We start from the raw sequence: 27,984 nt of genomic DNA on the forward strand, positions 1-27,984 counted from the left end.
CACAGCAGCCAGAAAGGTGAGGTTGTTGGCAGGGGCTTGTGGGGAAGGCCTCACTGGGTTGCTGCGATTTGGAAGCTAACTTCTTGTCCCCCCGCCCCCAGATTCTTGGTTATGGATGGCTACAGACAGGAGTTTGTGCCCTCCACGCCTCCCCCTGCCCAGGCCTCAGGAGTCAGGCAGGTTCCTGTGTTCTGATTTCTGGGGCCGCCACCTTTCCCGAGTGGTGTCTGTGTTCCCGGCGGCTCTGGGTTCCCAGTGTGTTATTGGGAGCCAATAGCTGCGGATGCCTACATTTTCTCCCTCACAGAACGAGGAGTGGGACCAAACAAGTCTCCAGCTTCCCTACTGCGAGGCCTAGCTCCCGGCTGACAGGGGCTCCTGGTGTCACATCAGGCCCCCACTGAGCTCTCTGTTGGTGGGAGGTGCCAATTCCACCGGAGGTATTGCTTCCTGCTTGGGACATCCTAAGGACTGTGGAATGACTGCAGGTATTGTCTCTCCCTTCATAAGTATTTTCCAGATGAGGTATTGGCAGATCAGGGAGCCAGGTGACTTGCTTAAGAGCTAAGGCATGGGGCCGGTGCTGTGGCTCGCTTGGTTAATCCTCCGCCTGCGGCGCCAGCATTCCATATGGGCGCCAGTTCTAGTCCCTGTTGCCCCTCTTCCAGGCCAGCTCTCTGCTGTGGCCCAGGAGTGCAGTGGAGGATGGCCCAAGTGCTTGGGCCCTGCATCTGCATGGGAGACCAGGAGGAAGCACCTGGCTCCTGGCTTTGGATCGGCGCAGCACTGGCCACAGCGGCCATTGGGGGGGGGGGGGGGTGAACCAACAGAAGGAAGACTTTCTCTCTGTCTCTCTCTCTCACTGTCTATAACTCTACCTGTCAAATGAGAAAAAAAAAAAGGGCTAAGGCATAGCCTCCAGTCTCTGCACTAATCTGGGCCCTCACCTCTCCCCCACCCCCACAGAGCTACATCATTGGTGCCTTGCTTCCTGCAGTTGGGGGCACACGTGTCCACCATCCATCTGGCTGCGGCTGAGCTCACAGGTGCAGCGGATGAGCCAGAAGGGGTCTGAAGCCCCGAGCTGAAGCTGCCTCATGCAGAGGCCCCATTCCAGGAGGGCCTGAGCTGCCACTTCAACCTGCACCCATAGCCTAGAAACTGTCCTGGGCTGGTAGCATCCGGCCTTCCCCAGCCCTGCAGGGCGCTGACGGCAGGACTAAGCAGAGTCCTTTAAACCAGCATTAGCCTAATTGCTGAGTGATAGATGGCACAGCACAAGCATATGGCGAATCCGTACAGTGCCTGTGCCCGGGACTCTGCACCGAGCCCATGCGGCCAAACCCATGTCCCGCGGACATCTGTAATGATTGTGCCTGCTGCTCCCTGCCCGGGTGGAGGCCTTAATGATGTTAACCCTCAAGAGTGGTAATGAGCCTGACACGGCTGGACACCAAGGCTGCATCCTGTGAGGCGAGGGGCATGCCTGCGCCTCCTGCCTGTCCCCATGCAGCTTTCTATGGTGACGGCCAGCCTTGGCAGGGACCGGGGGACCACCCCCAGCCCAGGTTCCTTTCACACCCTCACATTCTTCTGCTTGGGCCCTGGGCGCCTGTAGTACATTTGATGCTGCAGATCCAACTAAAAGCTCCTTGCACCTGCGAGCACTAGAGGCTGACAAGCCCAGCGAGACCCAACAGCTTGCTAAGTAAGGTGGAGGGGCTGGTCGGCAGAGGAGCCAGGGCTAAACACAGTTTAATCCAAACCGCAGGAGGTGTTGGAAGGCCAGCTGCCCAGGAATTGGCTATTCTTAGCTCAAAGCCTTACCTCCTGCCCTGTCCCACCCCCAGCCCCAGCCCTCACCGCTGGAGTTTCTTGGCACTGTGCCAAGGCTGGAGGCTGGGCTGTGTCCCACGGCAGTGAATTTGGGGCCCACTGTCCAGGTCCTCGTCCCGCCCCCACAGCCCTCGCCTGCTCTTCCGGCTCAGAAGCCCCACTGAGCTGCTGGGCACGACTGAGGCCCTTTCCGCCCTCCTTCAGCTCTGCCCTGTTGCCCAGCCGGCCTTGCTGCCAAGACCCGCTCCCTGCAGGAGTAAGGGGTCAGGCAGGCTCAGCTCTGGAGGAGCCAAGGGGTCAGCTGAGTGCTTCCTTCTCCCCTGCTGTGGCCGGCAGGCGTCCCACGGCCCTCAGCGGCCGGAACCCAACCCTCCCGCGTGACTCTGACCCTTCTCTTGGCCCCTGAAAATCCAAGGCCCACGCTGCTGAGGCCTGGGGATTTCAGGCAACACCTGTCCCAGAGCCTCGAGCCACGGCTGTTACCGAAGCGAAACGGCCCTGCACTGGGGTCAGGAGCCCCCGGAGCGACCTGGACAAAGTCACTTCATTTCTCTGAGTCTTCCGCTCTCTCCTGCTTTGCAAAGTGGCAATCATAACATTGACCTTTAGGGGTCCTTGCCAGTTTCAGCTGAGAGTGGAAGAGAAAGTGCTCCACCAGCTGAAAAAGTGTGGGTGAAACATCACGACGTCACTTGCATGGTGGCTCCTAAAGGCTGGCCCTGGGAGGCCAGGGCAGGACCTGAGGCTGCAGGGGGTAGGGCCAGGGAGGAAGTCCCTGTCCCCGAGTCAGTGCCCCTGGTCATGCTCTTAGCTGCGATCTCAGGGGAGATGGGCGGCTGGATGAACCGTGTGGACCAGCGTGCCGCTCCCTCCCTTTCTCCTGCCTGCCTCCCGCCCCCAGCTTCGTGCCCACCTTCTGCCCACCAACACACAGCGGCCGCCACTGCCAAATGAACAGCCCGAATTGGAACATATGTCACTCCTGGAGCCCCGTCCGCCTGTCCTCCACTACATGCCTATTTTCTAATTTCCAGCTGACATTTCCCTTAGTGAAATAAATGAATTTGCTCCGGCGGAGGCCCTGCTCGGATTAAGCTGCTGTCAGAACCCCATGCACCAAACAAATTGTTGCCTGCAGCCCACCGTGCGGGATGCATTCCAATGGGGGCTGCCGGGAAGGAGCTGGGGGACCAAGGAGGAGCCTGGGCTTGTCACAGAAGCTGGCTCAGTGGACAGGTGAGGCCAGAGGAGTACGAGAACAGTGACTGCGACAGAACCAGGTCCCCCAGAGGGAGGGGTTGGGGTGGGGTGGGAGAGCACCCAGTACAGGCTTCTGGGCAGAGTCCACGGGAGGGGGGGGCCGTGGGAGACGGGGAGAGGGCTGGCAGGGCAGACTTACTGCTCAGCGACGATGTATTCCCCTGGGAGGGGCGTGCAGGGCACCCCTGCCACCTGCACGTGGTGGGCGATCTCCGAGAAATCCAGCCCGAGGTTCACGCCGTGGATGGTCACTCGCGTGCCTCCCTCCGGTGGCCCGGACACTGTCAGGATCTGCAGGGAGGAAAGGGTGTCAGCAAACTGACCGGGAGGGGCGGGAGTATGGAAGACGGGACACAGTGCCTCCCCGCCAGTGGGGGAGGACTTTGATGTACACCCAGAATCTGCACCAACTCTGCATTTTCTTCACCCTGCAGCCTGCCCAGGTCCTGTCGTCATCTCTGTTTCCCGTGATTTCCTCCATCCTCTCCATCACTCATTCATTCACGCAGGCATGCATGTGTTTAAAGAAAAACGATCGGAAAGGGAATTGGGCTCAGGGCAGAAAGGGAGACGCCTCTGGTTCTCCGGCCGTCGTCCGCAATCCAGTCCACAACCCAGTCTCTGACTCCAGTGCGTGGCTGTCAAGGGGGTGCTGTCCTCTCTCCCAGTCCTGAAGGGAGCTTGGGTGTAGAGGGCGGTACACCAGAGGCTCTGGTGTGGCCTTCTCTGTGTGTCAGGCCCTGGCTGGTAGGTACAGTGATGAACAGGGCAGGGAATTTGCCCTCAGGGGACTTACAGACCAGGAGGAAGTGATAAGGGAGGCTCCTAAACAGCGCTGATTCAGGGTGATTCAGGGTGTGCACAGGAGACCAGGGATGGCAGCAGGGCACCATCAAACAGCAAGTGCTTGACACCGTGCTGCAAAATTCTTATGGCACTGCTAGGATGGAGAAGCCCTTGTGGATTTTCTAAGTCACCAGGAGTCCACCAGAATCTGCTAGATGGGGCTCCTGTGCCCCTGGGCACTTGCAGGCCGTCTCCCCCGGGGCCCTGTATGTGCTGGGGGTGGGGGTGTCTAGTGGGGCAGCGGTCAGCGGGCCACTGTAGGCGAGCACAGGGGAAATGCTGCCACCCCCTGTCCGCCAGAAGGGGCGCTGCTCCCTTCCTGTGATCTGGGCACCAAGGGCTCTGCCGCCAACTCGACCACAGAGTCCAGGGTGACAGTGAGCAGAGAGACGGTGGGAACGAGGCTGGGACAGGCCACCTGTCCTCCCGCCTGGCAGGAGCGCTCCTCGACTCCAGGCTCTCAGTAGGTTGGCTGCACGGCCAGGACTGGAGCCCAGGCCTCTCGCCTTCCTGTTTCCTGCTGGCCTCAGCGGGCGCTGCCTCCTCCCTCCCTGCCACACAGGCCCTGGGGGCTCATTTCATCCAAGTCTGCTTGTCCGATGCCCTGTTCTGGGACTCAAATCTTCCACCTTATGAATAACCATAAGCCACACAGCCGACCTGGGTCAAGGGACAGACAGCTGGGGGGCCCAGAGGCAGCTCTGTGTGTTGGAAGACAGAGCAGGAGAAGGAAGGGCCGGCATTAGGACAGGTCTGTCTCTGGGGAGCCACGATGTCCCAGGCCTCTGGCATGGTTCTCTCAGGAAGGGACCCCTGCACCCTGCAGGGTGCATCACTAGCAAACAGCATGCTTCCAGCTCCTGTTTCGCCTTCCATCCACTTGCACTGACCGGCCCCCACCCCTGGATGGCACGAACCCACTACCTAGGAACTGGCAAAACTGCCGGGACTGCTTCTCTCTCCCTTCCCCACTTTTATTTTTAAAATATATGCTTCTGCTCGCTGCGGTTAATTACAACCTTTCAGAAAAACTGTGAAATGAGATCTTTCTGGAAAGTCTAAAAATACTTCTGCATTGCAGGTAGCACGTGGGGACGGCATTGCGGATCCTTGGCGGTGCTGGCAGGTTGCACACGGCGGCTTCCTCCTGCTGGGGAGGCCGGGTAGCCTTCCCCTCCCAACATGCAGGGGGTGGGGTCAGACACGTGGCCACGGGTGTGGGGTACCGTGGGCTGGTGTGTTCGCACAGGGCTGCTCAGAGGCAGAATCAGCGTCTACTATGAATGATAGACTTTCTTTGTTAATTATTGGCACGTGTTTTAATCTTGGCATATCAAAGGGAGGGTAGTGCCAGCTACCAGCCAGGGAATCCACACCAGGTCCCCAGTGTCCTCCTGGGTCCTTAACCATGTCCTCAAGGCGTGCCAAGCACCTGAGGATGCCAGGTGCTCAAAAGGGCTGCCTTCCAGGCTTACACCGCCAGCACCTAGGGGTCTAGGAGGCGCCTGAGCCATGAACATGCCCTGGTTCTTAAAAGGGACCTGGCTTATGGCTTCCTTCCTCCCTCCCTCCCTCCCTTCCTTCCTTCCTTCCTTCCTTCCTTCCTTCCTTCCTTCCTTCCTTAATGTGTAGAAGCCTGGCTTTCCAGAACAGCCAGGAGGCGGCAATGACCTGATTTAAAGGAAGACCCCCTAGACCTGCACTGCTGGTGCCCCCAAACCTCTCTCCAGGGCTCCTTAGCCAGATACCCGAGGGCTACTGGACATCCCTCCACTTCCACAAGCAGGTCTCTCGGGCAGCTCAAATCTCAACATGTCTAAAAAAAAAAAATGAATGCTCAATTTTTCCTTTTCCAGTTACCCTCCCAGATTCTTGTTCAAGGTTGATGGAATCCCCAAGCACCCAGCCAGGAATCCTGTAGGCGTCCTCTCACCTGCCAAGCCCAGCACCCAAGGCCACCAGACCTTCTCCATCTGTGCGCTCTGGAGAAGGTGCTACCCTAGCCACAGGCTCTCTGCGTTTCTCACATAGGCTGACTTCCCCAGAGCTGCCAGGGTGACCTTCCTCAACTTCCAGGTGGCCAGTTGCTCCAATGGCTCTGACCACGAGCAAGGAAGAGCCACTGATTCCTGGCCTGGCCTTTGTGATCTCTCGGGCTCTGCCCTTCTCTTCTCCGGCCTCGTCTTCTGCGCTTTGGTAAGCAGCAGGATCCTAAGTCTCCTCCCCGCCCCAGGACTCTGTGCCCAAGGCTCTCCCTGGAAAGCACAGTGGGTTGCAGGACACCTGGGCTGCATTCCAGGAGCCAGACGTGGTCTTTCTACTTGGTACTCTAAAGAGGCCAATCGGGACTGCTTATAGACTTGCAGGGCAGGCTGCGAGATGAGCTGCGGGGCTGACCACCCTCCGACGTGAGGAGGAGAGGGCAGGTGCTGGGTGTATGGAGTCCCCCAATGTACGGCTGGGGTATGGGCAGATTGTCTGACCTGGCTGGCATGGCAGTGGGCCCCCGTGCTGCTGGCTGCTCTGGGGTAGGGAAGAGAGGCTGTGCCATGCTTGTGCTGTGTCTGGGGCAGGGGGAGCGAACCCTCTGCAGTCAGACAGACTTGCCTGTGATGACCAGCTCTGGAACCTGGGAGCCCCGTGACCTTGACTCTCACTATCCCCACTGGAAACAGGTAACACTGCCTGTGTCCCGGGAGAGGTGCCGGGTAACACGAAGAAATCCCCTGGCATGCTGTTTGGGGTGGGAGCAGCGGGGGGCTTCATAGTTGGCAATGTCCTTCCCCGTGCCTCCCTGCACCCACGCCTCCTGGGATGTTGGAGGGAGCAGGGAGACAGCGGGAAGCTTCCCACGATGTGGCAGGAGCTCCTAAGAGGCTGGGGTGAGCCAGGGTGGGACGGGCTGCTCTTACACAGGTCTCGGGCAGCCCGGTGTGGGCGGGGAGTGGTGGTGACGCTGGGGGCAGGGCCTTGGTCCCATGCAGAAGCACCTCGGAGCCAGGCATCCCTCTGCCACCCATGCCCAGCCTGGAAGGAACCCAGCCCTGGGGGAGGCAGACTTCAGTCTTCCTCCCGGGCTATCAGCTACCCCGGGGTGGGTGCTGTGAGGCAAACGGAGTCAATGGATTCTTTCAGGGGAGTGGTTCTGAAAGAGACACCCACGCAAACAGATGGCTGGACAGTTTGGGATGTGTTTGTGTGAGTGTGTGGGAGGGGTGTGGAGAGAGAGGGTCGGGGACGGAAAGCTGTCACATCAGCTGGGAAGATCTTCAGCTACTGACCCATTGCAGCCCTGTGCCTTTCCAGACACAGTCTACTGGGGATGAGAAATCTGAATTCTCCCGGGAGCTGGGGAAGGGCCAGAAGCAGCAGGTGTTGCTGCACGGGGTCAAGGAGGGTCTGAGGCTGACACTGCTCTGTGCTCCTCCTTTGTCCGCCCCTTGCACTGGGTGCTCCCCAGAGTTCTGGCTCAGCCCCTCCCTGGGGTTTAGGGGCCCCCACAGCTATTGGATGTGAAGTCTACATATGTCAGACTTGCTATTCCCTCCACTGGTCAAACATGCCCACTGACAAGCACCTAGCCATCCTGCCAGGCCCTATTCAAAAGACACCTCCTCCAGCAAGTCTTCCCTGACTCCCTCAGCAGGCAGAACAGCCTCTTCTCCTAAGCTCTCACTGAAAACAGGAAACCTTGCCTGTGCCCTGGGAGAGGTATAGGGTAACACGAGGAATTTCCCTGGCATGCTGTTTGGAGGGGCGGGGGCCTCACAGCTGGCAATGTCCTTCCCTGTGCCTCCCTGCACCCACGCCTTCCTGAGTGGCAAAGCCAGGAGATGTTGGAGGGAGCAGTGGAACCTGCCCCCTTCCTCATTAAGACGGAAACTCTCCCGGGACAGAGACTGCTAAGGTCCGAATGTGGTTTGTTCCCATGAAAACGCCTGCTGTGGCAGGATTCCTCAATGGGGGCAGCGGGGGAGGTGGGGCCTCATGGGGGGTGTTTTGTTCCCAGGGATGGGACCGCCAAGGAGTGATCAGCTGTCCTGGAGTTGGGCCCCCTTTCCTCTCTCCTGAAGGAGCCACCTGCTCTTCCCTTCTCGGCCATACATGGAGCAGCTTGGAGCTCTCATCAGAAGCCTAGCAGATGCCAGAGTCTGCCCTTGAACTTCCCTGCCTCCGGGACCATGAGCCCAAAGACACCTCTTTTCTCTAGGACTCAGCCAGCCACAGGTGCTCTGTTACAGCAACAGGGGACAGCCCAACGCTGTCTCGGGCTTCTCTCGGCAGCCTAACGCTTAGCACACTGTCTGGAATGCAGCAACCGTGCAGAGATATCCCAGTTCTCTCTCCCTGGGAAACGCTGGTCCTAGCCAGACCCTAGGACAAACTGTTCTTCAGGGCTGGCTGGAAGCAGGCAGGTGCTGAGCGGAGCTTGGGGGTGACGCTGCACTGAACCTCAGCATCGCTGGCTGCAGCTCAAGCCGACGCTGGCTTGAGTCCTCATCCAATGGGAACAGTGAACAGCTGCCTCCCCATCAAACACCTTGCAGTGACTGAAGACAGCAATTACGTCACCCCCGGCCTCTGCTTCTGCGGCTCTGTTGGGCTCTCCTCTGAAGAGGCGGTTTTCTAAGCCCTTTGATCATTTCGGATGCTTTTCTCGGGGCTCTCGTGTTTCCAGGCATCCTGCGAGAGCGTAGTGACCCAACCCAGGCTCGGGGCCGAGCAAATGCCTGCAGGATGAGCGTGCAGTGAGGAGGGCCCGTGAAGCTGAGGTCCCCTGCTGACACCATGCACCGTGCTGGCTCCTGGCCTCGGGCAGGACCTAGCAGAGGGCGAGCTTGCTCTCTGTGCCGGGCTTCCGCTTCTGTTGCTTGCCTCCCTGGGATTCCTCCCCCTATATGAGGCGCTGTGTGTTCAGTTCTGACTCAATAGGACTTCCCGTTGCTGTTATCACCTTACTTTAAGGGTACTGGCATCTTGACTGGTTGTGGAATTAAAAGTTTGTGGTTTGCAAGATTCAGAAGGAAACATGGCAACACTTTCAGGTTCCGTCTAGCAGCCCTAATCCCTGCCTTACAGGCAGCCGCTGACCACACCCATGTAGAAAGTGGCCAGGCCACGCCTGTGAACTTGTTGATCTGTTCATCGTAGGCCAGGAGGACTCGGCCAGCAGGTGTGGAAGGAGGCAGGCATGCCCACACCATGGCACCTGGGCGCAGAGTAAGGGACCAGCTGGGGATTCCTGTCTTCTGCCGCGGCCCTCAAAGGTTTGGGGAGCCCCCTGTGCCCCGGCTCAGACCCCGCCCCGCCAGCCGCACAGCCCAGCTGAGCCCCGGCGAGCGCCGGACACCGAGCCAGATCCGTATTCCTGCCAGACTCTGTCATGCTTGTTTTCCTCCGTGGGTGCTCTGACCTGGAAAGCGGCCGCCGTGATGCTGCGTGCGCCCTCGTTCTTGCAGCCACTAATTGAACACTTCGGCGGGAACTGTGCCACTGCGCTGCCCAAGGGCGAGAGCAGATGTAGCCGATTAATTACAGCTGGGGAGAGCCCAGGGGCTGCACTGGGGAGCGGACGGAGCAGAGCGGGAGGCAGCGGGAGGCCGGGGCGGGCGTGGCGGCCGGGGGAGCCAGTGTGCAGGCTGGCTCAATATACTTCATTCCATTCAGGACGCAACGTAAGTTATGAAGGAAGAAGTATTATTATTCCCACTTTACAGGTGGGAATTGCAGCCCAGAGATGTTAGATAACTCACTCGAGGTTGCACAGGGAGTGGCAGAACCCCACCGGGTCTACCCGAGCTGCATGACTACCTGCGCTAACCATGATCCTGCCGGGGGACAGAGCCCTCGGGCTAGCAGCCCCCCGTCTGTGGGCCTGGCCCCTCTCCGGCCTGCCAGCCCCTTCCCCTTGGCTGAGGCTGTCTCCTGTGGCTTCCCAAGGAGGACTGAACTTGGCTTTGCATCTCTGCCTTTGCCCCTGCTCTCTGTACCCTCAGCTTCCCAGCGTGTGCCCTCCTTGTTGTCACCCCGCTGTGGGCCTGCCCTGCTGGCCTCCCTGTCTGTGCACGTGCAGACCCAAAGACAGGGCTGGGAGTGCGGCTCCTGGCTGTCCTCCCCTCTCTGCAGCAGGAGAGGAAGAGCTGGGGGCAGCCAGCTCCCTCGCCTCCTCCGACGGTGCAGGTTGAGGTCTCTCTTGGTCTCAGAGAGCTCAGGAAAGACAGGGAGGAGTGCAGTGAGTCCCCCATTCAAATGTGGGCCTCTAGAATCAGGCAGCTGAGGGCCGAGTCCTTGTTCTAGAACGGACTTCCAAGGCAACCTCGGGAGCTAGTGTTCAGCACAAGGCCTTGTTTTCCCGTCTGTTAGACTGGGCTGTGATTAAAAACTCCTGCATCACAGGAGTGGCGGGGAGGTCTGTGCGAGGTACCACGTGCAGTGCAAGGTGGCAAGGTGTGAGGCCAGCATCCCTGAAGGTTGGCAGTGATGTTTCTCCTGACTCTTTTAGGACTAGGGGATGCGGGCAGAAGCCCGGCTAGCTGCACTTCAGGGGGAAAGCAGCTTGGCTTCTATAGCTGACCTGTGCAGGCGGAGCCTCTGGGCCGTGTCCTTGGTGGGACTCAGTGCTACCTCTAGCAGGGGCCTGCACAGCCTCGCTGGTCACCTGCAAGCTCTCAGTCCCCACTGTTGGAGAGCAGCATCGGCCTTGGTCTCTCAGCATCCCTGGCTGATGTCACCTCTGTGTCAGCCCCTCTCGGGTCTGAGCCTGGGGGTGCAGGGAGCTCCTTCCTCGAGTGGCCCCTAGAAAGGACAAGCCAGTAGGGACAAGGCCTGGCCATGGAGACATCGGTCATCCTCTCCTTACTGATCCGCTCACTGCCTTCCTGTTGCTTGGTGCTTTCCCGACATCGGAGTTGGCAGTGGGGCCAACTTCACGCCTGCAAGTTCCATTCCGCCCTGGCTCCCAGAGATTCCTGGATGCCGATTCTAGAACAGCCAAGTTGTCACATGCTCTCGCAGCCTGCAGTGTGTGCGTGCGTATGGGTGCACGTGTGGCACACTTCACAGTGGGCTAGCGCCCAGCCCACACGCTCTGCAGGGGTCTACGGCAGCGGCGGCACCGGCCCTCTGCTGGGCATGCTTGCTGGCTCTGTCTTGGCTGATAGTACATTCAAAACCTAATTGTTATCTCAGCAGAGAGACTCCATTATTCATCCTGACACCATCCCCCGTTAGCTGTTTGTTGCTGAGATGTTATATTAATGAGGCTTGCAAATAAATGAACGGGAGATCAGAGTGCTGGCTTGCTTCTCTGGAGAGCGGGCTGACTTATTTATTTATTTGTTGGGAACTTTGCAGCGAGTTGCTCTGGCCTGGGGCAGGCGGCATTTGGCCTTTCCTACAGAAAAGAGGTGCAGCCTTGTGGATAAATACCTGCCAATGTCCCAGATGCCCAGTTACCTGAATGCATTTGAAGCTGAGAGGCCAGGAGAAAACAATCTATGTATCACCTGGGTGTGTGGAGAATGAGCAGGAAGCAGCAGGAGCGGTGACCATCTCAAACTCTTAGACTATGCAAAATTATTTATGCTTGGTTTTGGAGGGTGGTGTATAGGGTTTTCTACAACTGATTTTCTTTTGCAGTATATGTACAGAAGGTAATGTTAGAGAATTTACATTTTCTAAGCATGGACCAGTGAGGAGTTGGAGAAGTGACTGAGGTTGAAAAATCCATCAAGTGAAAGCTATATGGTGGTCAGTGGGGATGGCTGCTGACCCTACACTCTGGCTGCCTGGCATCAGTGTGGCCTTACTGGGTCACATAGCAGGTAGTGTAAGGAACTCAGAAGAACATTCTTTCACATGTTAAGAGTGGGAGGTTCCCAGTCACTCTTAGGGTACCTGCTCGGGGGCTCATATTGCTACATCTCAAGCCTGTTTTTGCCTAACTTGCTCTCGGCTGCATATGCAAGCCACCGGTGTCCCATCTCTGGGCTCTCCCGCCAGGCTGAGACACTTAGGAAGCCACAGCCACCAAGCCAGGGGATCCAGATCCAGCTATCACTCAGACTTGGCCATCGTCCCCCTCTACTCACTGGAGTGAGTGGGGGAGCTGACTACACTGAGGAAGACACCGTAAGGCTATTTGGAGGCTTGGTACAGATGGTGGGCAATGTTCCCATTTCTGTGCCTGTCTCTTGGGATCTCCCAAGAAGAATGTGATCCTGGACATGGACGTTCCTGGTATACTGGGCTGGGCTGAGGAGGTGGAGTGCACAGTCAAGGAATACCCCTCCCTCCCTCCGGCTAAGAGGAGGCTCACACAGGGCGGGGTGGGGTCCGCCTGCTGGAGCTGGGTGGCCCTGGTTTCCCACCTCTGTTCTGCACCAGTCAGCTGGGGGACTGCAATGATTAACTTGCCAGTTCTTGAGCGACGATAACTTCAGTTGCCTTGCGGGGTTGTTTGGAGGGGCAAACATGCAGAGTTGCAAAGAGGGGCTCAGGGAGGAGGCTTCTCACGAAAAGCTGTGGTTCTGCACACTCCCGGAACTGGGATGTGGCCAGTCCACTCCCGGCTCTGGCCTGGGCTTGGAGACCTGCATTCCTACTGCAGCCCTCCTGCTATACAACAGACAATTGCGGAGTGCAGCCGAGCCGTTTCCGCCCTGGGCCCTTTGGAGGACGCAGAGTGTCCTGCAGCGTGGACAGTTTCTAGCCTCTTCTAAGCGGCCAGGGTTCCAGGACAGGCTGGAGCTACTCAGAGAGGCCACATCCCCTTGCCTGCCCACCTAGGGCCCACCCAGCCACGTGACAACCGCCATGCCTGGCTCAATGCACGGCAAACATTGAAACACTCATTGGATGAGTGAAGAAACTTATTCGGAGCTGTGGCATCTCCTTCCCTTTCTCAGAAATCCTATTATAGGTTGAATTTTTTTTTTTTTTTTGCCGTTGGTTCACCCTCCATTGGCCGCTGTGGCTGGCGTGCTGCGGCCGGCGCACCCCGCTGATCCGAAGGCAGGAGCCAGATGCTTCTCCTGGTCTCCCATGGGGTGCAGGACCTAAGGACTTGGGCCATTCTCCACTGCACTCCTGGGCCACAGCAGAGAGCTGGCCTGGAAGAGGTGCAACCGGGACAGAATCTGGCGCCCCGACCGGGACTAGAACCTGGTGTGCCGGTGCCGCAAGGCAGAGGATTAGCCAAGTGAGCCACGGCGCTGGCCTGTAGGTTGAATTTTATCCCCTCCCCCCACCATGGAAATGTTGAAGCTCTAGCTCCTAGTAGTTCAGTCTGGAACCTTATTTGGGGACAAGGTCTGTATAGAGGTTACATTAGAGTGGGCCTTAATCCAATATGACTTATGTCCTCATTTAAAAAAAAATTTGGAGGGGTCAGTGTTGTGGCATGGCTGGTCAGGCTGCTGCCTGCAATGCCAGCTTCCCATATTAGCACTGGTTCGTGTCCTGGTTGCTCCATTTCCTATCTCCCTGCTAATGGCTTGGAAAAGCAGTGGAGGATGGCCCCAGTGCTTGGGCCCCTGCACACACCTGGGAGATTTGGATGAAACTTCTGGCTCCCAGCTTTGGCCTGGCCCAGCCCTGGCTATTGCAGCCCCCTGCGAAGTGAACCACTGGATGGAAGATCCATCTTTCTCTCTCTCTCTCTCTCTCTCACTCGCTCACCCACTTGCTCTCGCTCTCGCTTTGACTCTTGCTCTCTCTCTACCCCCTCCCCTACAACTCTGACTTCCAAGTAAAATAATCTTTTAAAAAGTTCGGAGACAGGTACGCCCTGGGAATGCTAAGGGATGGGAAGGAGTGACCAGGGCGTTGCTTCCAGAAGTGAGAAGAGAGGGCTGGAGCAGCTCCCGTCTCAGCCTCAGAAGGAGCCAGTGGTGCTGACCCCTTGATCTTGGATGTGCAGCATCAGACATGGAGGAGACACAGCTCCCTGGGACCAGAGGGCAGACCTCTGGCACGTTAGCATCCACAGCCTCTCCATCCTGCCTGAGCCTCTCTACCCAAGAACATACTCCATCCCTTCCCTTTTGGCCAGATCCTACCAACTCTCCGCTTCTCGGGCAGTGCTTTCTGTGGGCCTCCCCTCTGGGGGGTGGCTCAGCACATCCTCCCCTGGGAAATTCTGGCTGGTCCTGAAGCAAGGACGGAGCAGCAGAAACACAGTGGCGAGGTGGAACAGGTGACACGTGCACAGGCGTCCCCACGACAGCTGGGAATGGGAGCAGCCAAGGGATGCCTCCCCCAGGGCCAGCATCATTATCCCAGCAGCAGCCGCTGAGAAGGAGCAGACGGTGGGTCCTGAGGGGGTCCTAACCTGAGGAGATGCAGGCGGGGGAATTCAACTGGCGATACAACTCGTCCGACATGAAGCTGCCATCCAAGATGGGTCTCCAGGGGTGACCTTGGTTGCCAAGGAGATGGCGGGGTAAGGAGGGGCTGAGGGAGAACACAGCTGTTCACCTCACTCTGCGTGAACCCTCTTCTTTCTCTAAAGTAGAACTCGTCTGAGGGATCTCATTTATTCTCTGTTCACAGGCAGGGCAGCACCCTTTGCAGCCCCCACTTATTTCCAAGATTGGGAAATCTGCCACCCCCAGCAGCCGTCAGAGGCCACCCTAGGCTCCTCCTCTCTTCACTCCTCTGTAGTAACTGGCATTGTTGCCTGCACTGAGAAAGAGCAGGGTTCAAAGACGAAGGAAGGGTGTGGGAGCTCAGGTTTAGGGAGAAGATCGACGCCAGGGCGAAGCGCTCAGCCAAGAAAGCGGAGACAAAGCAAACGAGTGGAGACAAACAGCATCTTTGCCAAAAACGCCCTGGAGAGGACGTTGCGCTCTTCTTCGGGGCGTCCTATTGGGGGGCGCCTGGGGTCGAGTCCCCCCATCACTGGGGACGCTAACTGTGACCGCTTGCTGAGGGTGCAGTGCCCCGGCTGCTCCACCGGGAAGTGTCTCTGCTCTGTTTGTATCTCAGCAGCCTCCATGGGAAGATAACTGAGGACGATGCAATTACCCTGTTTCTCACCGCACTTTCATTCACTATTTTTAGCAGCCATTGACCATTCTTGCCCGAAACAGTTACTACCGTGAACTTTGCCAAGTGGGGAGTTTCTATTTCCGTCGTGCCTTCTACAGTGAGAGCTGGAATTCTGGTGTAAGAAGAGCTTCCACTTTCCCCCACTATTTACTTCTCTGGTTGGATCCTTTTGTTTGGTCACCTATCAACTTATTTATCTACGTCTCTGTGTCAACCAGAACTGAGGGCTCCTATTCGGTGGGTGCTCTGAATGTGGCCACTGGGCTCCCCTCCAAGTCGGCTCCTGTGCCTTTCTGGTACGCACCACACTTTTCTGGTACTTCTTGCTAAAAATGTATAACCCGGATATAATCAGGAGGAACCATCAGGCATCCCCAGATTGAAGGACATTGGCAAAATGACCAGCCCGTGCCCCTCAGCTGTGCAAAGGCTGAGCAAGGCAAAGACCCAGCAGGGATTAAAGGACGCGGGAGGCCACGGAAGGTCACAGGGGTTGGAGCCCAGACTGGCTCCGGGACCAGGAAAAGGACAGCTGTGGGCAGTGGGGAAAATATTAATAAGGCCTTTCTCCTAAATGGTATCTTTCTATTCACGTTAATTGCCTGATGCTGATTAATTGCACCATGATTATGCAAGATGTTAACTTTGGAAAACTTGGGTGAAGGGTATAGGAACGTTCTTTGTACTATTTTTGTACCTTTTGATAAGCTTGAAATTATTTCAAAAGTGAAAAGTTAAAGAAACAGAAAAATGCCTGTTCGAGGGAAAGGAGGATGGGACTGGGGCAGGAGATGCAAGCGGCAGGCAAATGCTCCAGATGACGGAGACTAGAACTTTCCAACCCTGGTGCTCCCCTCCCCCAGGTCCTGGTCCAGAGTGATGACCCCCCCCGGGGGGGGGAGACTTGGGACACAGCATGGATTTGCTCCCCCCCCTCCACCCCAGGCCGTTTCATTTCTCAACAGCCTTGACATGAAAATCACCAACAGGAGACTTGGGGCCTCTGGTTCCTGCTGCTCTCTTCACTGGGAAAATCAATTACAGCCTAATTACCTCAGGGGGTTAATTAGCCTCCTGCAGCTTGGGTGTTCCCTGTGAAGGGAGCAGCCTGGCAGTCCCCGGTCAGTGAGCAGGGGCACAGGAGGCGGAGTTCCCAAGGAGGAGCCGGCCCTGGGGCTAAGCAGGGGCCGCAGCCAGTCGGGGAGCAGACGGCGGGGGCACTGGGGCAGACACTGGGGCTGGCAGAGGTGGGGGTGCCCACAGAAGGAAGTCCCTGCCTAATCTGAGCTCCCTGGCACCACAGGTGCTGAGCTGCAGAGAGACTGACATGGGCAGTGGTAAGAATTACAGAACTGTGTAAGTGCTCAGGCCAGCCGCTGCCAGAAATCGCTAGAATCGGGGAGAAGGCACGGAGCCTTGAGCAGCTCGGGGAGCCGGTTCTCTGGGGGCACAGGCTGGGGCACCACCAGCAGCCCCTGCCAACAGTCCCTTCCTGCAAGATAAAGGCATGGGGCAGAGCCGGAAGGCATCGTCACTGGCCACGTCCAGCAGTCTCAGGGGACTGACGCAGCCCAGTCTTGGAGGGCCAGCGTCTACACTGGACTATCAGCATCCTGCCGTGGATGGATGAGGACCGAGACATGGTATGCACGGTCCCACAGCTCTGCTCTTTTCTGGGGTCGTGCTGTCATGTACATGTGCTGAATCTACCTGGTCTACCCCAGCCGGGAAGGGCATGGGTATTAAGGGAAGGGAAGCCCCACTTCTTGTGTTATAGTATTTGGGCAGTGGAGACTTGAAACATTATTACACAGATCTGAGCTCATGTACTGGCTCTGCCTCTTCCCAGCTGCGTGGACTTGTGTGGCGTGTCAGTCAATTTCTCTGAGTCTCATCTTCATCTGTACAAGGGACGTCAGCCTATTTCCTTCCCACACTTGTGGTGAGGATTAAACATAACAGTGCCAAGCCCATTGAATAAATAATTGCTCCCTCTTCAAATAACCCATCCGTAGCTTAACAACACCCATTCGTTTGTGAAGGTTGTTTTTTTTAAGAACTGATCTGATTGTGGGAATGCTCTGGAAGTTTCCCAATGCGTGGTGACACAGTCCAGAACCGGAGTTGTTTGCTTTGGCCAGTCGGGAAAATGAGGCTGGGAAAAGGGACATCAGCTCAAGGAAGGAGAGAAGGAGTGGCCCCTCCCTGCTTTCTGAACCCTGCAGACCTCTGCGGGACCCTTTCTCCTCCCTTATTCCTAGTCCTCAGAAGGGATATGCAATTAGTTCCAAAATACAAGTGCCAGTCATTGAACCAGGAGCCGCGAAAAGTGATGGGCACACAATGTCACCAACTTTATTAGCTTCTTTGCCAGGCTACTCAAAACGCAGCAGCTGCATTTGCATACACATCATCTCCACATCTTGCCTGGCCATTTGCTATTTTGGGGAACATCATTTTCCCCCTAGGATAATTAATTGCCTATTTCTTCCTGTTCAAGTGCACAAACAAATTGGGGCAGAGAGTAAACCTTGGGACACGGTACAGCGGCTGATGCTGTACCTGCCTTACCTTTCTTCTTCCATTCTCAGCCTTGCAACTTTGAGCTAATTGCAGCTCCTGAAGTCACATTTCTGCTGAGAAAAGCTAAACCTGATTTCTGAAATGTTCACCCACTGTGGAACCAATTTCTTGTCCCCACCTGGCTCAGCCAGCTTGCCAGAGAGACCAGGTTGGCTCTGCCTCCCTTGTCATGTGCACATGGTACTGATGTGTGTGCACACTGATGCATGGGATCCACTCCACGCCTGAACAGGGGCTGCCCAGACACACACAACGGACCCTGCAAGCCCATACGTTAAATATACTCTATAGCAAGAATTCAGCCACACAAGTTCAACTTGCACATCCCTTCCATTGCCCTGCGGTCAGCTCTAGGCCAGCCTCTCCCACCCCGGGAATTTGGGGAACTCACCTCTGTGATCTGGGGGTTGGAGCACTTGACATTGTGGCTGGACCAGTCGAGCCAGGGGTTGGAGGGGCTGGAACAGTGCTGGTGGAGGGTGCACCTGCGCTCGCCGCTGCACCAGCCACACTCAAATTTCCTGTGGGCCTTGAGGCAGAGGCCGCAGCTCTCCCGCTGGGCCGCACACTTGTAGAGATGGACTGCAAAGACAGGAGACAGTCACAAGTGGGTTTCGAGAGCCTGTCCCTGATACACCCTCTCCTGGCAACAGAAACTGCCCTTGGCATGGATAACACCACTGGTCCTCATTATCTTTGCAAGAATAACTGATGGGGAATTGATAAATCGAGCCTCTTAGCAAGTCATTTAAAGGCACTGCAGAAAATAATATTATTTAAGAGTTCTGGCTCCAGATTGAATCAGATGTGGGCTTTAATTGTGGCTTCGCTATTTCCTAGCAGTGTGACAAAGTATTTACCCTCCTTGAACCACGTTTACCCATTCTCTAACGTGGAGATAATCATTGTTTCTTAAGAAGTTTGAATGAGCTGTTGTACAGTAAGCACTTAGCACCGTGCCTGTGACATATCTGATGCTCTATACATGCTTATTATCTTTTCTTTGAACTCAAGCTCCTTGGTTGTCTCTTAGTCTCACAGATGGCCTTCATTGCCAGAGAGACAGGCGAATTTCCTCACCACAGGCAAAACTGAAGCTCAGAGGTGTCATGACTCTCAGAGCATACTTAAGGGAGTGCTTCAAACTCCAGAAACTCCAGCTTGCCGGGCTGCCAGATGCTAGGCCGGGAGAAGACAGGGAGCTCGCCTGGCACGCTGGAGACTGCATGGGTCTGGGAGAGAGAAGCCAGCCTGGGCCTCAAGGAAATTTAGGTGGCTGTAAGCGGGCGGCACTGCTGATAAAGAAAGAGGCTGACAGCTCTGTTGACAGGCCTTGTGGAAGGAGGGGTCTCCCCAGACAGGACAAACCGGCCACATGGGTAACATCTCAAGTCCTCAAACTCTTCAGTCTTTGATTTTGTGTCCTATTGAGCTAAAAGTCTTGGTGGATCCAGGGAGTCAAGGGATCTGAGCCGTGTGGGCCTGGGGAGCTAAGCTGCTGTGGTTTGTACTCAGAGTCCTAAGAGAATTCTCCGGAAGTGGAGTACAGTCAGCCCTACACATCCATGGGTTCTGCATCCATGGATTGGAAATGTTTTTTTTTTTTTTTTCTTTTTTTTTTTTAATGGCATCTGTGGGGCCAGCATTGTGGTGAAGCAGGTTAAGCCATCACTTGCAATGCTGGCATCCCATGTGGGCGCTGGTTAGTGTCCTGGCTGTTCCACCTCCGATCCAGCTCCCTGTTAATGCACCTGGGAAAGCAGCCCAAGATGGCCCCTGCCACCCACATGGGAAACCTGAGTGGAGTTCCAGGCTCCTGGCTTTGGCCCGGCCCAGCCCTAGAGAAGTAAATCAATGGAGGGAAGATCCCTCTCCGTGCCCTGTGTGTGTATGTGTGTGTGTGTGTCTCCCTCTTGCTCTAAATCTGCTTTTCAAATAAAATAAATAAATCTTTTTTAAAAAATGGTGTCTGTAGTGAACACATACAGACTTTTTCCCTTGTCATTAATCCCTGAACAATATAGTATTAGCAAGTACTTACGTAGCATTTACATTGTATTAGGGATTATAAATAATGCAGGGATGATTTAAAATGAATGGAAGGATATGCGTAGGTTCTAATGCAAACACAAGAGTATTTTATATAAGGGACTTGAGCGTCTGCAGGTTTTGGTATGCGCAGAGGGTCCTAGAACCAACCTCCCATGGACAGAGCACAACAATTGCACTCAGAAAATAGTTTTTCAACTTTTCCAGTCAAGCAGATGCAATGCTCAGGACCAGGTGGCGTGTCCCTGCTGGCATCTGTGCTGGAGGACGGGCGTGTGCCCCAACAGGAGGCAATGTTTTCATTCTCCCATTGGTCTCCATTCTGTTCCTCTGCTCTAACCAGCACCCCTCAGTCCCAGCCACAGGGATCAAATCTAGACATCCTTGTGCCTGTGGCTTCCTAAGGTAGAGGGCAGGAGGTGGGAAGCTCACCACGAACAAGTGCACACATTGAGCATGTATAAAACTGGACCCTGTGGTGCCAGGCACCAGCTCATTGGAAACTCACGCTGGCCCTGGGAGGCAGACATCCTTCCCTCGTTTTCTCAGCCAGGGACAGTGAAGAGGAGCAGTAATTAGTCTGAGCTCACACAGCTGCAGGTGGAAGTGACAGCAACTGAACCCAAGTCCTTACACACAGCGGCCCTTCTACACAGCACAGGGAGCAGCGTCCATGAACACTGGAGACTAGGTGGGGCCAGGTGTGGAGATGGCTCTTCCTGGGCACCCAGGGTGCTTGGGAAACATCCCCAGGCCCAGGGAAGGTTTGGATGCCACAGATTGACAGAGACGCTTTGCTGCAAGCTCTATGCATAGCCCAGACCCTCAGCAGGAGAAGTGTCTCCCACCTCTCTACAGTGAGCAAACGGGGCCTTTTGGCAGGAGAAATAAGAAAAAAACCAACAACAAAAAACAAAACCAAAAAACCCACCTCGGGCCCAGTTTCTTTCTCCTCATTTCAGAGACATTGATTTAAATTTTATCTGAAAGACAGAGGCAGAGAAGAGCTCCCATCCACTGGTTCACTCCCCAGATGCCTGGGAGTCCAGCATTCAACCCAGGTCTCTCCTGTGGGTGGCAGGGACCCAAGTGTTTGAGCCGTCACCTGCTGCCTCCCCGGGTGTGCATCAGCAGGAAGCTGGAGTTGGGAACCGAGCCGGGACTTGAACCCATGCACTCTGATGTGAGGTGTGAGCATCCCAAGCAGCATCTTACACTGTGAACCAGATGTCTGCCCCCTGTGGCATGGGCACGGGGAGCTGCAGCCCCAAAGACACTGAAACTTACAGACCCTCGGCCTTGGCCACCTTCTTTGTGCCTGGGGTGGCTTGAGACCCTCCAGCTGCCTGAGGCCTGTGGCTTATGGTGGGAGGAGGGGATGGGGTATATGAGGGGTCTTTATAAAGTTCACGGAAAAATGTACATTATGAAAAAAACTATTATTCATGGATTTCAATTGTCTTGTGCCAGAATCCAAAACAAGCCTATCATTTGATTCCATTATCCCACTCGTTCAAACTTTTGAATGTCCCCTCATCTCCTGGAGGAGAGGACGTGGGAGTCCCACGGAGGCCTGAGTCGTGGGGCCCCACTGTGGGGACGCTAAGACTGTCTTGGATCCCGTTCTGGCTTTTGGCCAATTTCTTGATCTCTTTGGGTCTTGGTTTCTCTGTTCACAAGATGAGAACACTCATAGTGCCTACAGCTCCGAGTTGTGATGACAAAGAAAAAACATCTCAAAAAAACCACGAAACGCTCACTGGCCCGCAGCGAGTGCTCATCGGCAGGGAGTCGCTTTGCCGCTCTGGAGAGCAGGATGGACGGAATCTTGGTCTCTGCTACACTGTGGGTTGGGCTACCTGGCCCCTGGGAGGAGCTCCACACGTGTGGCTAGGCCCAGGAGTCGAGGTGGTCGCGTGGCGCTCCGGTCCCACTCCAGCCCAGCTCCCAGCATGAGCATCTCTGCTCCAGATGTGAGCGAGAGTCTGCCTGCCGGTCCCTCCCCTGCTGCCCAGGGGAGCAGCCTTAAAACCTTCTCTGCGCAGTGACCGTGAGCAGGGCCAAGGACGGGAGAACAAGAGCCTGCGTGGAAACCATGTCTGTCCTCCCAAAGCGCCTGGCGGGACGCTCCTGCCTGCCCTCCTCCTAGGTCAGGCTCCGCCGCTGCTTCAAAGTCGACAGGAGCCCAAAGAATCACGTGGAGGGGCCGGCGGCCGCCCGCAGATGCTCTGGCTGTAATAAAACAGGGCTCCTTTGATGGCTCCAAATGTTGCGTTCGGCTCCTCTGAAGAGTTCCGCTGACAGAGGGAGTGTATTATTCATGACACAGCGGCCGCCCGGCTCTGATCCCTCCAGCCCCAGTCTCTCCCCAGGTCGTGCGAAGATCAAACTGCTACCCGGAAGTAGCCGCTTACCTTTCAGGTCCTCAGGGTTGTCAATGATGAAATTGCCATTCCACACCACGGCGAAGTCCACGGCCAGGTTACTGATGTCCATCCCATCATATTGGTACTGCAGGGACAGGGGGCGGAGGCACCTGCTCGCAAGGCTGTCTACCACAGCAGGTCTGGGGTGCAGAGGACACCCCTGTACTGCACAGAGGACCCCCAGATGGCCTCTCCTGTCACCAATGCCACCAGACTCCTACCCAAACCCTCCCACTTGGCATTCAGCACCTTCCATAATCTGATCCAAACTTACTTCTCCAGTCTCCTACAGACTTTTCAAATCCACCTGTCGCAGATACCTGCTCACGCCCCTCTGCATGTCTTGGCTGAGTTCATGTCGTAAGGAACGTCACCCTTCTCACCCATCCTTGCCCTTCTAGTCCAGCTCAGACCCACATTCCCCAGGGGTTCTCGGATCCCTCAGCCCTCCCCCAACCTCTCTGTCCTTGGTCTCGCTGCCTGCTGTCCAGAACCCGGGCTGGGAGCTACCATGCAGCCGTTCCGGCAAGTCTGGCCTCTCCAGGAAGCCGTGTGCTTCAGAGGCGAAGCCAGGGCCCCTCCTCTCTGTGACCCCTGCCCCACACCGGCAGTGACCCCTGCCTCCACGTGTTTCTTTGGGCTCCTGTCTCTAGCCGCATGAGAGCCCTGCTTTGGTGAATGCCCCACTGGGGGAGCAGGCCCACAGATTTTGGGGCCTAGATCCGGTCAGTCCCACCAGGAAAGGCCTCCAGGCAAGAGTCCACTTCCCCCCTGGACTGACCCCACAGAGGGCCTCACAGCCCTTTGCTCTCTCTGGAGGCAGACCTGCGGTGGCCCAGCCTCAAGCTGGCACCTCTGTAGGGGAGACCCCGGGTACTCTGTTGTGTGCAGCACAGCCCTGCCACTTGGCTCCAGTCTGCCAGCACATCTGCCCCCGGCCCTCCCCTGGCCTGTCTCCTTTGTTGCTTCCCTCTCTCATCCTGCCTTCCCCTAGCCTGGTGCCTTCCCCATTACAAATTCTATCAAGCGCCTGTGACCCCGGAATCTGACAGCTTCCTGATAAGAGGCCCAGATTCCCTTTCTGTCTCCCGGGTGAATTAGCTTTCTCAACACCTTTGTCATGGAGCCCCCTCCCCAGCTGACCCCCCATGGTCAGAGACAGGGAGTTGGCAGATAAAAAGATCTTCGCTGGGCTGGTATTATAATTAAACACCTCACGCTTTCTGCTATCCGGGTTTGGTTTAACCCTTGCTGCTCTCAGAGTCACAGGCCCCAGTCCTCCCCAGCTGCCCTCCTGGGTCAGGCCCTCCCACTTACTCACATCCCGCAGGGGGACAGGATCCTGGGGTTGACTCAATGGGGTTGGGGTTTCACCCAGGGAGGGGCGCAAGACTGTCAGCTTTGCTGCCGCTGGGGCTCACAGAACTCTGTTCACTGCCCTGCTCCTCTCTGTGTGGGGCTGTGTGGTCAGTCTGTGGGCCCGGAAGCTTCTGGAAACTTCCAGGCCCCGGGCTGCTCCGGGAGGGGCCTCTTACCGAGCTGTTCTGGCACTGGACGCTGGAGCTGTTGAAACGCAGGGCGGGGACGCGGTGCATGGTGCCCTGGATGTTGAGGACGCATTCGTAGCCTCGCTGGCCCGACTGGGGCTGGGGCAGGTTGCGAGCCTTCAGCGTGATTGGCTTCACCTCCCCGACCGGAATCAGGATCTCCTCCGTGGGCACCAGCTGGGGACAGTCCTGGGGGCAGGAGGAGGAAGCACAGAGGCTGGTCTGTCCTCAGCTCACACTGTCCTCCCCTGAGCCGGGGCATGGGTAGACCCTGTGGTGCCCAGGTGAGCTGTCCGTGAGAAGGACGCCGCTCTCATCCAACCCCACCGGTTGTCCCAGATCGCATGTGTGTGATGCAACTTGGGCACCGATTTGCAAGCTCCGCTGCGGCGTGCTGCAGATTGTATCTCTTGCAATACTGGATACAAGCGCCTCCGCGTGTCCCGTCCCCAGCCCGCACACGCTGGGCTCCCGGTTTCATGTGGTCTCCCAGCCCCTCCTATTCTGCTCCTCATGGTGTCCAGCGCCTGAGGCACCTGTTATCGGCAGCGTCAGCTTCCCGGCTCCAGCTGAGCTGGGCTTTCCAGGAGGTGGATGAAGCCCTCCCAGCAATGCTCCGCACACTTGCTCTGGCTTTTGATCTCGTTTCATTACCAGGCCCTGCGTGAATGAATGAATGCCATGCCGGGTTGCTTTGGAAAACAAAACCCAAACAAGAAAGGCTTGGCTGGGAGGGGCTGTGGGAAGGACCACGCTGGGGAGGACGCCTCTCCTCTGACAGAGGTCAAATTCTCACCCGCAGGAGCCCCTGGCAGTGAGGCCTGGAGACCACCTGCTTTGCACCATCCTTGCGTATCTGGAACAATCAGCCAGGGGGAAGGAACCCTTGCCCCCAGGTGGTGGTTCTTAGTGAGACCCTTGGGGAAAGCGTGGGGGCTGCTGTTGCAACAAGGCCTACACAGGTGCTGCTGCCAATGACTACTAAGATGCTGATGTGTGGAACAGTTCCCGACGACCAGAAAACCTGTCCCTATCAGAAGTCTTGTGCCACACAGGGCCTGCTGAGCAACGGCACAGCCTGGGCCGGGATCTGGGACAGCCAGTCAGCCTGGACTCTCCCCTCTGGGCCTCTGCTGGGCAACCTGGCCCCTGCCACCTCTTTGCCTGTGTCTGGCGTATGATCCAGCCACGTGGAGTTGTGACGGGCCGCCTCCCTGTCTGCATCTAGCTCCGGGCCTGTGATTGTGCGTTTCTGTCTCTCAGACGCTCACGCCTGCCCTTCGCTCTTCTGATCCTCCTGCTCCCAGCCCTCTTTATCTGATGGCTCTTCAATCAGCCCTCACGCTCAGCTCAGGCCCTGCCTGTCTGGAAGGCCGTCTTGCTGGCCACTGGCTCCGGGTTGGGCGATGGGCCCCCCAAGAGAGCACAGAGGCCACAGAGCTGCCACGTCTGGATTTCCTTCATCCCTGGGCTGTGGGCTGCTGGGGGAGGTGGCCACCTCTGCACCCCCAGACTTCATTCCAATGCCTGCATGTCGTGGACACTCGGCCTTTGCGGGAGGGTAGACAGGAAAAAGTGAAGACAGTTTAGAGACGAGTGTAAAGCCTGTCCCACCCCGCAGGCAGCCAGAGCCCTGGGAAGGGTTTTGATTCCCAAAAGTGGGCTTGGAAATGATCCTGGTGAGTGGGGAGTGGGGTCACGTGATTACTCCCCCTATTAAAGGGTCTCGAGGATTTACAGAGAACTGGATCCAGGCAGATCTTTCTATGGGGATCTACCTGGGGGCTCTGCAGCCCCCCTCCCCACCCCGAGGGTTCCCAGTGCCATCCTCACTCGCCCAGCAGCCACCAGTGAGGACTCCAGGCAGGCAGGTAGGCAGGGCTCCCAGCGGAGACAGGAAGGCAAAGCCACTGCGGAGCAGATGGGTGCCGGTGCGGGAGCAGGAGCCAGTCACTCAGGCTGCCAACCCGTAAACTGACTCTTTACTGCTCTTCAACTTTCGTTCCCTGCAGGCACTCCTGACAGAGGCTTTCATATATTTATAGCCAAAAAAAAAAAAAAAAAAAAAGAATGCCACTTTAGGGAGAACCAGGCATCCTATGGAAAAGGAGATGCCACTTCCTGTTAGTGGGGAAAAAAAAAACTCTGGCAAATCTAGTAAGTTAGAATTTCAATTTAGGCTAGAAATAATGCTGAGGGATAATGGTGTGTATGTGTGTGTGTGTGTGTGTGTGTGAGAGAGAGAGAGAGAGAGCGAGAGAGAGAGAGAGAGAAGGTTTTCAGAGCCTTTCCCAGTTCATGTATTGTAAATGATGAGCTCTTTTTTCTTGTCTCTAATGAGCTCAGGGAACAAACCCAGAGCTACTCGGTTAGCAGGGTCTTCACCACGTGCTTTTGGATTTATGATGTCTGGAGCTAGTAAATAAGATTGTACAACTCTTTGACTTTGACAGTGCAGTTGGTTCACTGTTTCCATGGGCTCATGGGTTCAACCAACAACAGAATGAAAATATCGAAACAAAAGTTTCGTCTGTCCTGAACCCTGAACACATGGAGACTTTATTCTTGCCATTATGCCCCCACAATGCAGCTTGACAGCTACCTGCACAGCATTTACACATAATTTTGGTATCTGTGGGAGTCTTAGAACCAATTTCCCATGGACACAAGAGATGACTGTGTGTGTGTGTGTGTGTACACACTTTGTGAATACTCACTAGGGTTTTAGAAAAACTTCCCCTGGTCCGCTGTTTCAGGCCTTTGGGGACTAAGTTTCTGGGCCATGCTCGTGAAGGTCTTCTTGCCTAGCTAGGTTCCAAGGTGGCTGCAGAACAAGTGTGGTTCTACTTTGTCTGGCTATGGATCTCAGGCCAGGCAAAACGGGACTCTTCCTTCTATTCTCCGGGGCACAGGACAGAAGAGTCTGGTGTCCCAGGTGAGCCCTCCTCATCCTGGGAAGAAGCAGGACACAGAAGGTTGGGCTGTGAGCTGGTCCTGGTGCCCATAGTAGTGAGGGGGCCATGACCCTTGGGTGGAAATGGCAGAGGTAAGGGCTGAAGGCAGGTGCAGGAGAGCTGGCAGCCCAGAGAACTGCCAGGTTGTTGGAACCTGCACACCTCAGGGGCTTGAGGAAGGTGAGTGTTTAATCAGATGTGATGATGAGACTATTGCCAAACTGCTTGCTTCTACACACACACACACGCACACGCACACATGCACACACGCATCCAGGTCCTAAGAACAAGAAAGCAAACCACTGCAAGTTGCTATTCCCACATGTCGGGACCCTCGTTCGTACTCTTGAATTCCTAACCGCTCTGCCGGCCTTCAGACTTCTCACGACCTCTGGGTTATCTTATTCTTTCTCTGTCTCTGAGCCAAGTGGACCAGGATCACCTCCTTGGCAGTGATCTGTGGGGATATGCTAGGGGAGGGGGTGCCGGGGAGGAGGAAGCGTGGTCATAGGGGTGGGCAAGGGCCCTGGCGTCCTGAGGCCACACTGCTCCCCCTGGCTTGGCTGTGCCCTGCCAGCTTCCTGAGCTGGGGACCTTCTAGCGCTCTGACTCGACTTCCCACGTGGAAATGGCATTATCTTCACTCGCTGGTCTTCAAAGAGAGACAGCAGCCAGCCTCCTGGGAAGCTAATCGGATTTATTTGGTTCTGTCTTTCCCCTGGGACGGGGTGTAAAGAAGATATTTATGCATCTACATCTCACTAGGCCTGGTTTAGCCATGGAGAAGGATGAGCTTTCAAAGCTGAAGGCCACGTGTACCCCTGTGCGCACCAGCTTGCTAACAACACGCCACGGCCTGATCCGGCCCAGGGAGGCAGAGACCCCCGCTGGCTTCACCGGAGACCAGCTGTGCTCCGAGCTGTGGAAAGCTCTGGCCCACTGCCTGGCAAGGCCTTGAGAGATGGTTCCAGGGAAATTCAGTTTCCTCATCTGTAAACCAGAGTCTGACAGCCCTAGGTTGCATGAAAGCAGGATCTGAAGGACCTTGTAAGTGGCCAGGAGCGGATGACCAAGTGTGAAAATTATTACTGCACACTTCTCACGCGTGTGCATGTGTGTGTAAGAAAGCAGGACCAGACTCCAACCTATTCAAGGCCGCCCCGGAACACTAACACTGAATCCTGATTTCCACGTTTATTTGATGATCACAGGGAAACTGTTCAACATATCCAAGCCTCGGTTTATTTATCTGTAATGGAAATCACTTCATGGAGTAGTTAGGAGTAAATGGTGTTTATCTATAGCTCTTCAATGAGACATATATGCTGCATATGTAATAAGCATTCAGTGAATGTTAATGAGGAGTATATTTAGTATTTTAGGCTCCAGCACAGTTGCTCCTGGGCACGCCTGGCTGGCTTTTTTTATGTGGAC

General features: G+C 56.0%; 1 protein-coding gene across 1 annotated transcript in view; it reads right to left on the reverse strand.

Moving 5' to 3' along the window:
- Positions 1-27,984, reverse strand: part of PLXNA2 (plexin A2) — a 199,956-nt gene that overhangs the window by 31,184 nt on the left and 140,788 nt on the right. Inside the window, exons 10-13 of the mRNA XM_062210276.1 lie at positions 23,585-23,785; positions 22,038-22,134; positions 17,966-18,156; positions 3,236-3,387 (exon numbers count right to left, since the gene is read on the reverse strand). Coding sequence (XP_062066260.1) covers positions 3,236-3,387; positions 17,966-18,156; positions 22,038-22,134; positions 23,585-23,785 — 641 coding nt within the window. The remainder of the gene's footprint in view (positions 1-3,235; positions 3,388-17,965; positions 18,157-22,037; positions 22,135-23,584; positions 23,786-27,984) is intronic.

Source organism: Lepus europaeus, chromosome 14, assembly GCF_033115175.1.
Source record: "Lepus europaeus isolate LE1 chromosome 14, mLepTim1.pri, whole genome shotgun sequence".
NCBI lineage: Eukaryota > Metazoa > Chordata > Mammalia > Lagomorpha > Leporidae > Lepus > Lepus europaeus.